General features: G+C 38.1%; 1 protein-coding gene across 1 annotated transcript in view; it reads right to left on the reverse strand.

Annotated features, from left to right (window-relative positions):
- Positions 1–9,512, reverse strand: part of LOC104413263 (formin-1-like) — a 39,927-nt gene extending 30,415 nt beyond the window's left edge. Inside the window, exon 1 of the mRNA XM_010024196.1 lies at positions 7,625–9,512. Coding sequence (XP_010022498.1) covers positions 7,625–9,512 — 1,888 coding nt within the window. The remainder of the gene's footprint in view (positions 1–7,624) is intronic.
- Positions 9,513–12,100: the final 2,588 nt, after the last annotated feature.

The following is a 12,100-nucleotide window of genomic DNA, read 5'->3' on the forward strand; positions in this document are numbered from 1 at the left end:
TGACCCAACACTGACACACGTTGCCTGGAGAGGTTATTCAGTCCCATCCTTAGAGAAATTCAAAACCCTACTGGAAGTGGGCCTGGGCAGCTTGCTTTAGGCAATCCTGCTTGAGTAGAGGGTTGGACTAGATGATCTCAGATTTTCAACCTAAATGATTCTGAGATTCTTTTTTTTTTTTATAATTCTGTTCTTACCCTTGTGTCTCTCAATTCTGAAATCTTTTATAGCACCTTCAAAGAACACACACTCTGAATAAGCTGCTTCTAGTGAAGCAATACACTCATATATACTACTTTCATGTGAATTACCTGTGAGAAACTGTGCATCATGTTTCCATGTGATCTATATGCAAACTTACCTCATGAAGCACATACTTGTTATGGACAGAAGACTACAGTGCTTTTAAAATGCTAATTGGCAATTCCCTGAACCACTTCAATTAGAGAATATATTTATAAACCTTTCCCTTCCTTATAAAAGGAACATCAAAACCGATATAATATTATCTGCCTCCCGTTCTAAGAGCCTTCAAACAGAGTTTTGTTTATATGAAACTTCATTTTCCAAAACCATGGTTCAGGAACACATCATAAGGTCATGTTATTGAATTTCTCTTAACTGACTGTATTTGTCCCTTTTCAGCTTAAAGAGTTAGTTAAATAGGGAAAAGACAAAATACATTTCAAGTAATAACTTTACATTCATTATTTTTGCTACCTTAATTACATACTGTCCTGGGTTCAGCTACAGCAGTCATTTTTTCTCCTTCTTAGTAGCTGGTGCAGTGCAGTGCTTAAACCACGACACATATCTAGGATAAAACATTGCCTGTATCCCATTTTTCAATCGAGTCTTCTAGCTGTAGCAACTGTGATAGATTAAGTGCTCATGGTTAATGATTATATACCCAAATAAATTCAAACCTAAGGTTTCTCACATGGATACTTCAACCTGCTACTTTAAAGCAGGTTAGAAATCTAAACAGATGCGTAGAACTAGGACTATATATCTTCTATATTTGTTGAATCTGAGTATTCTTGTTCATGCGCAAGTAAGCTATGTTCACATTGCAAACAAAGAGGAACATAGGAAAACTGTGAAAACCCAGTTTCAACTGACAGTTAAAAGCCGTAAGGAGTACGGCAGCCCTCGGAGCACATTTATGAAAACTGTTCCTCCAGCCACCAGCAAATGAAGTACAGAAATAAAAATATAATTTCGTGGGTTTTATTCCCTTCGAAGCCTTTGAGGACTAAAACACAAGGATTGATGACATTAGACCAATTTAAGAATAATACTTATTCACGTATTTATGCACATTATTGTAAACAGTCCTTCATAGGTTGAAGTACTATTTGAAGACTATAAAATGGATCTACCAGTGATAACCATTAGCAGTTGCCATGTTTTCAAACAGCAGTGCATAATTTTTGACAACCTCACAAAATTGCCAGAATGCTCACTTTCAATTCTTTCTAACAGAAGATGAACTGCTGCCACAAAATTCTCATTGGCAGCAAAACCAAGCAAACACAGCATTCTCCATCTAATCATCAGGAGGGATAGATGAAACTACAATTACATCCAGAATATGTTACAAGAAACTCTTGGGTATATACCTTAATAGTAAATTAAAGAAAATTATTTGAGAAATAATCTGAAGAACAGTATTCACCAAACTCTTCCAGCAGTCAAGATGCCTTCAGCTGACAGAGGGGAGATTTAGATTAGACATTAGGAAAAAATTCCTCACTATGAAGGTGGTAAGGCACTGGAACAGGTTGCCTAGGGAAGTTGTGGAGGTACCATTCCTGGCAGTGTTCAAGGCCAGGTTGGACAGGGCCTTGAGCTACCTGGTCTAACGGGAGGTGCTGCTAATGCCAGGGGGGCTTGCGACTAGATGTTCTTTAAGATCCCTTCCAACCTAAACCATTATATGATTCTATGATTATAACTTCTAAGACTTTAAAACCAAAACCCATTGCCTCATCTCTCTTTTTCTTTCTCTCTTCCCTTCCCTACATCTCCAAAATTCCATCTAGTATTACACACTGACTTCATGGATCATCAGCAAGATTGCTAGGTTTATGTCCATGATGTACATTCTACTGGTTACAGATCCTCCTGCACATTTTCCTACCAAAAAAAAAAAGGAAAAAAAATGAAAAAAAAAGAAAATTCACTTATCTCTAATCTGCCATGCTCCACTTGTTTTGTGATACTCTATTCCTATTCTCCACCCTAGACAAGGCCACACTCCTTAAGCAGCCCACTGGAGTTTCCCTTTCTTGATTGTCCATCCTCTCTTGCTCTTCCCACTTCACTACTAATACCACTCACTTAAAAGATCACAGTGCCTCTTCATCCTCACCCAACTTCATCCACCTCTCATCTCCCACTCGCAACAACTTCTGTTTAGTTGTTTTCTCCTGGCTTCCAGTTTTGGGATGCAACTGAGGCTTTGGATGACAGCAGGGATGGTCTTGCTCACTTTTCCTTTCTACCTCCTGGCAGCACACTTTCATGTCCTCCCTCAGCCTAGCTTTGGTTTTCATCAGATCACTAGTGAAACGTTCAGCTCACTAAACCAGCAAAAGCTAATCCTTAGTATTCCTTAGTAGCTCAGTTTTCAACTACCTTAGTAATCTGGCTCAAATAAAAGGAGGCATAGTGAGAGAGAAGGCCTCTGCTGGGAGAAGGGAAGATGCAGCAAAAATGGACCTGTTCCTTTCAGTGCCATAGGCTCAGCCATTTTACCTGGCACAAGCCTTATTCATTCAATTCTATCATCTAGTTCCATCCCCCCTGCCATGGGCAGAGACACCTCATGTTAGACCATGTCCCCCAAGGCTCTGTCCAACCTGGCCTTGAACACTGCCAGAAATGAAGCATTCACAACTTCCTTGGGCAACCTATTCCAGTGCCTCACCACCCTCACTGCAATGAACTTTTTCTTTATATCTAACCTAAACTTCCCCTGTTTAAGTATGAACCCATTACCCCTTGTCCTATCACTACAGTCCCTGATGAAGAGTCCCTCTTCAGCATCCATGTAGGCCCCCTTCAGATACTGGTTATCTCCCATTAGTTTAATTTTTTTCTGTAGTCCTACTAACTTTGGATTTCTGTGTCTGTTGGCTATGTTCTTTTTTCACAACTACTAACTATCAAAAAAAGGAGCAATCTTCATTAGCAGGGGAGGCAGGGTAACACCATTCTCCTCATTTGTTCTCTTTCTTGCTTTCACCGTCCCCCTTGCCAGCTTTTTATGCTTTTTCCACAGCAGCACTAAATCATAAAACAAAGTGTGGTGGATGGCCCATCCCAGTCTCATCCTGACTCAAAGCACAGTCACCAGTCACTGTCCTGGAATAATGAGATGTCTTGCTTGACTTGCCCAAAGCCACAGAGGTTACGTCATAACCAGAGATTTTTATTAAGCTTTCTGCTCTCAATAAATTTACTTCAGTAACTGCTAAAAATATCACTTATCTTCCTCCTCTTTCACATAATACTTAGTAAAACAGCATATTGGTTTCATTCTGTACAAAACAGGTCTGAAAATTTTCTTCCTATTTTTCTCTACCACTGTGGACAACTTGAGAAGCACAGTCAGATACTAAAAGATCTCAGAAAATCTTTCCTCAAGACAGATTTCAGATACACTGAGGATCATGTCAAAAGCAAGCTTGACTTCTCCAGGGCTATAAAGGCACAACTTATTTTATATTAGAGTAGAAAATGAAGCATGTTTCTGAGGATTTAATAAATGTCTTTTTATGAGAAACTGTGGTATCTGTACCTTTGCTGTTTGAAGCTGAACATTTTATTTCTCAAAAGTCTTAATTTGTTCTAAAGCTTTTACTTAGAATTTTGATAATTCAAACAGAACTATTAAATGCAAATATAGGAATGTTAATTCCCAGTCCCACTTACAGAGAAAATTGCTAAATGATTATTGCTGAACTATAAATTCTTCCCAGTTAACTATTAACTTGCTAAGATAAAAGCTGTGGCCTGTTCCCATGACCAGCAGTTGCACTTCAACAGGAAGATCCAGAGAAGTGTACTTTCATGGGAATTACTGATAGAACTTTATGCAATGAAACTAGATGTGTGCCATAAATATCTGCTGTAAAGAAACTGAACTTGCTGAAAACATAGAAGTACAGAAATAAAGGCACTCTGCCTTAGGTAAATGTTTCAGTTTTGACTGCAGGAATGTTTTCACAATTATCCAGAAAAAGAATGAAGAATCATTGTTTCAAACAATCAGAAAAGAGACTTAAAATTATCTGGAGAGCTGTATGATGAGTCCAATTCATTATTTAAGCTAATAAACTAAAATGTTTTAACCCATTCATGAAATTTTTCAAATGCAAATTTACATGGGTAATAAAAGGCTCCAAATGTTTCACAGAATGAGGTAATGCAAACTGTGACAATAATATAACTTTGAAAAGCCATTTTTGACATGAAATAAATCCTTGAATCAACCTGACTGGTAAAGAGTCAACCAAAATTCTACATAACCCTTAGATGATTCATTGTAGATACTTCCACAATTTAATAACAGACTAGATTTCATAGAATCATAGAATGGTTTGGGTTGGAAGGGACCTTAAAGACCACGGGCAGGAACACCTTCCACTAGGCCAGGTTGCTCAAAGCCCCATCCAACCTGGCCTTGAACATTTCCACGGATGGGGCATCCACAACCTCTCTGGACAACCTGTGCCAGTGTCTCACCACCCTTACAATAAAGAACTTAATTAAGATCTAATTAAGAACTTAATTAAGATTTAAGAAATCATTTCACAATAGCACCCCATTACAGACAAACCTGAACAATGGTCTTGAATTTTGCTTTTCACATATGGGAGCAATCTGATAAGGATCAAATCAGGACTGCAAATCTATGGCTGTAATGTTAACATCACTTATGTTGTCTAAATTTGGAGGTACATAATTTACTCCACTGCACTATAGTCAGTTAGTTATTACTTATGTCAGTGTATAGAAGAGTAGTACTCCCAATGCTCTGTCAATAGGTATGATTCCACTCCTGGTGCAGAACAAAATGGAATGTTACATTATCCAAGATCCAGAGACATACTTACAGTGTTGTATATGCCAGAAAAGTAGGCAACTTTTCCTTAAAGTTACAGATTGTCTGACACACCAGTAATAATGCTGGCATGCAATCATACATGAAAATAAACCAAAAAAAATTAAAATAAACCAACCAACAAAACAACCCACCCCAGAATAGTATTACATCTTTCAGAGAGTTGCAGTGATATTTTCTATCTGTATTAATGTTGCAAGAAAACTTAAAAACTAAGATCTTGTTTTGTCTGCACTTTATTCTCTCCACAAAGACGTTTCTGCTTAATAGCTAAGATTTTCAGCCAACACGCTATTTATGTATATGTGTGTTGTTTTGTTTCTCATAGAGATGTTGTAGGTCAACCCCAGTGGTCAGATAAGCACTATGCAGTTGGTCACTCACTTCTCCCCCACCCCTAGGAAGAGGAAAGGAAAAAAAACCTGAGAAAACTTGGTGGTCAAGATAAACAAACAAACAAACAAACAAAATTTGTTTAGTAAGTGAAGGATATATGGAAGAAGAGGGAAGAAAATAAAACAAGTGCTGCAAAAGCAATCACGCACCACCTCCTGTAGGTAGACCAATGCCGCACCAGTTCCTGAGCAAAAGATGGCTAACCCCCATAAATTCCCCTCTTTCCATTTTTATTGCTGAGCATGAAGTTACATGGCAGGAAATATCTCTTCAGTTAGTGCAAGTCCTCTGCTCAGTTGTGTCCCCTCCCAGCCTGTCGTGCACCCACTGGGGGGTGGGGGAAGGGTGGGGCAAAAAACAAGAAGGGATTGATGCTGCGCTAACACTGCTCAGCACAAGGTGGAACATTAGTGTGTTACCAACAGTTTCATCACAAATACAAAACAGAGTACCGTACAAGCTACCGTGAAGAAAATTAACTCTCCCAAGCAAAACCAGTACGAGAGTGCAGTACAATAGGTACAGTTCCACATCCAACAGTCCCAAATGATAAACTAATTAAAAAAATACTAATGCAAAGCAGGAAGAAAAAGATAGGGCATCCTACTTTAGTCTTATAAAGGGGTGAAATTTTCTGCTGGTTTCATGAGCTAAAGCAGCTCAGCAAAAAGTACAATAAGTACAAAAAGTAATGAGAGGGGTAGGACATCACAGCGCAACAGGAGCGAAGAAAGGAACTCTCAATCTGATTTAGTCTTGAGGGGAAACAAAGCAGCTTCTACAAGTAGCAGGCGGAAATGCAAGCCTCATAGACAGTATTCAGCACCCTCTGGCTAAGGGAATGGTTTCACATCCCTACACAACTCCCCTTTTGGAACCCCCCCTTTCCTCATGCCTGTGTCTTCCTCCAAGTCTGCAGAATCTTGTAATGCATCTTGCACCAGCTCTGGCAGTCACTCACTGGGCCAACTTGTGAGGTGATTTAGGTAACTAAAATGGCAGACTACCTTCTGCCAGCCCCCATGCCCTACAGAAACAAACAAACAAACAAAAAGAAAATATTCTTGTGCTCTTTTGGTGAGCTGAATCAGCCAAAGGTAAGGCAAGACACCCAAATGCACTTCAAAGGGATGCAGGGGTAGGAATGGGAAGATGTATCACATAAGACGCTCAAGTTTAGGTAAATAGTTAAGAAATCCAAATATCAACAGGTTTTCCCCACATTTTTTTCTAGTTTTCCTTTAATTTGAGACTATAGAAAATTACCCTGTTTTCCATGAAAAATGAAAGGGCGCAAACTAGCACCTCTTTCACTTTCATAGTGAAATCATGTCACTCAGCACTGTCAGCCCTCCCTCTAATAGGTACCAGTCTAAGCCACATCTAGACCACTGTAGGATTAGATTCTCCAGCTTTCCTGCTTCCTAGAGAAATAATGAAGGGTATAGATGTTGATGTTCTAGCTAAGAAAGCAGCTATTCAGTATTGCATATATTTATGCATTTTTGTATTGACAGTATATATTTATAAATAAACCCATGCACTGAATTCAAATAACACTGTAACATGACTCCTGCATGCAACCCTTTTAAAACCCAGCCTTTTGTTGTTACAGAATTCACATCAACCTCTTGTAACTAACTGGTCAAAGCACCAGTCCTGTACTTAAGGCAATGTAAATTAGCTTGCCCAGACAATATTCTATCAGTTAAACTAAACAAATTAAAAATAACATTTTGGATAACAAATTTTATAACAACATTTTGACAGACTAGAGCACAGCATAGGAAAAACAGGAAAATAAGGATGTAAACTTTTTTATATAGAAAAACATTTTACTAACTTTGGTCAAGAGGTCATTCAGTAACAACTGGAGTGAATATAAGCTGACATAAAATATGCATCTGAAAGGAAATCTTATATAGCTGTACCTTTTGTTTAAAAAAAAAAAATCAACTTTTCACTCAATCCTTAAGTAGAGAAAAATACTTTCATTGCAAATACACTATTTATTATTGAAGCCTAGCATTAAAAACATACTTCAGTACTTTCATGGCTGGTCAATTCTGTTAGTTTAAAAAATGAAATAAGACTGACCTGGACAGAAATTCTGCTGTGTCTGAGTAGTTAATTTTTCTTGTATGGCACGCTTTTCAAAATGCCCTGCAGTTGCATGCTGATGTAGGCCTCGTCTGGTGGCAAATCCCGATTCTCCAGGTTCAGAAAACTTCAGGTAAAACTGTGGCTCCAAATCACCAAGAGAGAGGTTTATAGCCCCATGTCTCCCATGGCCATAATCAGGGAACATAGATTCGTCCTCGGTGCTCTGTGCTGGTAATGGCAGAATCCGATGATGCAGCTGTGGGCTAGGCAGTCTCGAAGATAACGGAGAAGGAATAGGTGACATTTGTTTGTGTGTATTAGATAGCAGATATGAATTACTAAAAACATTACTCACTGATACTAACGAGGGTGAATGCAGCTTTTTCTCTTCCAGTTTAAGATTATTACTTGTCTGAGAAAGATCAGGACTTTCATTTACAGGCAGGTTCAAAACTAAATGCTTGTTGCTTCCCCGGGATACCGTGGTTCTTTTCTCATATATTGAACCTGGCAGTTTTCTGTCTACTCTTGTAATTTGTTGCAGTCTCTTCCACTCTGCAGCTTCATCTAAACTGTCGCTCCGAATAACTTTCAGAAGAGCTTTATTGACTGCTCCCACAAGGTTGCATGACTCATCAGTAATGTGCACTCTCTCTGCTTTGTACTGCAAACCAGAGCCGCCTTGCTCCTTTTCCTTCAGCACAGCATTTTTAGAGTCTCCAGCAACTTCATCTACAGAGTACACGTCAGTTCTTGATATAAACTCATTACTTACTGTTGTGAGAACAGGAGGAACGGTTTCTTTATCTCTGTGAAAATCAGGTAAAGACTCTGAAGGGGGTTCATCAACTTTTTTAATAGAAGCTTCTGAATCCTGTACTTTAGCAACAACTGTGTTTCCTGGTTTCTCCCTGCATACTGGCTCAGTATACTTGCTACTTTTCAAGCTTTTAGCAGCTGCAGATTTACTTAATGTCTCGAGTTTGTTAGGTAGACTGTCCTGGGATGACTTTACCAAAGACATACTCTGTTGCACTTTCATAATTTCAGGGATGCATTCTGCATTATCCACTAGTTTAACTGTGACTGTGTCGTTGTCTTTTGAGCTAGAACTTGGTAAGTCAGCATCCAGTTTCACAGCTTTGTTGCTTTCAAGAAAACACCCCTCTTTTATCCACCTTTCTGGTTGTAGACTGTTTTCTACTGGTAAATCATCCTTACCTTTTACTGCTAGCCAACTGGAGGCAGAAAAGGAACTGGGAAAACTCTTGGTAGGAAATCTTGTTGGGAGCATTCTCTTATTTTCTAGTTGCATGTTTTGTGCGCTCAGTAAAGGAAAATGTTGTTCATGTATCTTTTTCCCCCCTTTCCAGTGCCTGAACTCCTCAAAGCTCTCTTTCCTTCTATATTTCTTTAATTTTTTGTGATTCAAATTGTCTCTATTTGCGGAATTCAGAAAGAACTTCTGCTGATGTGTAAAACTGAAGTAATCATCACTTTTAAGTTTTGGGACTCCAGAAACATCCTGTCTCATTCTCTCTTGATGTCCTTTGTTAAGGTCCAGAATATGATGTGATCTCAAAAGACTGGATAACAGTTTTTCCTTTTCAGCAGTTAGTTTGTACAGTTCAATAAGAATGTCTTTTGTGGTAGTTTGCTTGAAAATAATATCTCCAAAGTTTTCATATGGCTGTTCTCTCAGCTCCATCTGTAACTTCTCCCTTACCTGATAGCAGCTACAGAAATGTTTACTGGTTCTATCCAGTGTTAAACAGCCCTTGTAAGTAAATCCTCTGACTTTGCCCTCTGGAAGATAGAAGCTGATGTAACAAAGCTCCATAATGGGTTTGTGCAATTGAAGGATAGTATGCGTGCCTTCCATTATGCTTGCCAAATTACTCATTCGTTTAAATTATGTGCTAAGTATTCCAAAGCTTGCATGACATAGCATGTGAGGCAGGGAATGGACAGAAGGCATCTGACTAATCTTCAACAATAATATTGTCTGCTGGAAAAAATAAAGAGAAGCCTGTCAAACTTGATTATGGCAAACTTAATATGACAAATAACAAGCCTGCAGAAGCACAATCTTCTCTCAGTGTTTTCTGATACAAATCTCTTACCTTGAAAAATCTGACACAAAAAGAATGATATTGCTAACACTCATAGTTGGAGTCATAATCCTTCTCTCATACATCCTTATTCTGTCTCCAAGGTTCTCAGTTAAGAGAACTGTTCCATAAGACCACAAAATGTTCACTAAACCATGCATCTGAAACACAATTTACTTTTAAATCCTGTATCCTATTGCTCTCTCTCTGTTAGAAGTTGCTGTTGAACTTAGTGAAAAAGAACCATTCAAGCACTTATGTTGCCTTTCTTTCAGTCAACACAACCAGCAACACCATTAAAATGTAATTAGCTCTATTTACCAAGAAAACATTAAAAAAAAAAATGGCTGAACAATTTCTTCTAGTACTTATCTGTGAAACTGCCAAGACATCAAAAAAACTCACAAGAATTAAAAAAAAAACAAAAAAACCAACCCAGAAAAAACTATATCAAAGAGATCAGGTTCTGTTTACTTGGCTAGCATATAGGTGCCGTATAAACCTCTTCTGATTCAGCATATAATAGTGTAATTGTACTACTACAGGTAGATTTATTGAGCTCTGTAATTTCTTTTCCTTTGCATCACATTGTATTTTCTTGCTACAGATTAGATCTATTCACATTCATTTGATACATCATGATAGAAGATGGTTTACTAATTTTGATCACTAAATTGGCTTTTTATCCAGAAAGAACTTTACTACCACAAGTAAAAAAGTTTGCAGTCACTAGGAAACATCTAAGCATCAGGGAAAGACCTAAAGCTCAGCAGCAAATCCAGCAGCATGCAAAGCTGAAGAGTGCTGACTCCAGGGCTTCTCTTTGTTGAAAAATGCAGGAATTTCAGTTTTCAGCTTTCAAAACATAAATACAAGATAACTTTCTGTCATTTCGAAATAGTAAAATTCAGCCTCAGGCAACAATACTTAAAAGGAAGGTGTCATGTTACCACACCGCATATTTCAGTTTTATGTACTTTTTCAATACACTAGTATTGTATCAGGTTTTATTATGCAGGTAGTTAAATGTGATAAGTTGTTGGCATAATTTCGTAAGTAATTAGCAAATCCTAACTCTAAGAAGCAAGCAGCATTTACACAAAACCTATCCTACAGCAAGTAGTCATTTATTACAGTGATTTTTCTCTAAGTTTTGTTAAAGCACTGCATCTGTTTATAATGCTCTTTAAATAATTTCAAACTTTCCATTTACTTTGAGTAGTATCACTCTTCATGCTAGCAAAACTCTTAATTTGCATACATAATCCTTGAAGACAGAGGAGCGATCCTAAGGAGACTAATGGCAAGAACAATCTTCCATTAGAGTCAGATCGGCTTCCTAATTCTGTTCACCAGCAGATGATAGCTACATGGCATGATTCAGAATCCCATCCAGGTATTGGAAGGTGTAGGAAAGATGCAAAATCTTTAGTCACTACTTCTGTTGAAAACTGGCTTGTTGTTTCATAGGCCTACAAGAGTTTCTGAGAAAATTATGCCATACTGTTTCTTCTTGTATTCTTGTTTTAACTCATTGCCTGAGTTTGGAGTTCAAAATACAGACAAGTCTGAGTGCTGCCAAAAAGAGCAGCCTCACTTCTAGTCTTCCCTGTCTCCAGCTGTGCATGCCTGCTGCTTTTCTAGTGTAGAACTGAGTGATGATGCAGCCACAGGGTGTGTCACTGGCAGATGCAACTAAGTAGTTCTGCATACAGAAATAATAACCATCAAAGAAGATTTTTTTCATCACAGGAGCAGTCTTGAACCTACTCGCTCTTTACCTAAGCAGTAGAGAACACCCTTTTACGGTAGCAGTTTGTCAGTACCTCACCTTAGCCAAAGCACCAAACTGCCCCTCAAGTAATATACTGTGGTGAGCTCCATCAAACATGAGCTAGTTAACATGTGGACGTTTCCATAAATGAATACTTAGCAGTGCCAGCTAATGCATGCTGAGTCAGTTTTTACTTATAGAAGTTTACTGAGGAGCAGAATTTCAAGAGTTACTAGGCAAGGAAATGGATGGCACAGTCCATATTTTGGTTCACTGGCAACATACAGCTGTTAAACCAGGAAGAACAGGCAACCAGGAAAAACCTAGCTAAAGTGAGAGTGAGGGTGGATATCCCAAGGAGACTAAATCTATGCTTAGTGTTAAGGAAGATGATGCATCACATTGAAAGTATTTGTCAATGCATTGATTTAGAAAATAAAAAAAGTAGCAATAGGAAAAAAAAGAGAATTTTTGGTGGTTTTTTTTTTTTAATAAATGGAGCAAGGTTGTATTATGCATATTTCACAGTCTTATCTAGAAAAAAACTTAGTTAAATTAGTCTGTATTATTTTATGTGTTCCTTTG

This window comes from Nestor notabilis, unplaced genomic scaffold (assembly GCF_000696875.1).
Source record: "Nestor notabilis isolate BGI_N333 unplaced genomic scaffold, ASM69687v1 scaffold13721, whole genome shotgun sequence".
Taxonomy (NCBI): domain Eukaryota; kingdom Metazoa; phylum Chordata; class Aves; order Psittaciformes; family Psittacidae; genus Nestor; species Nestor notabilis.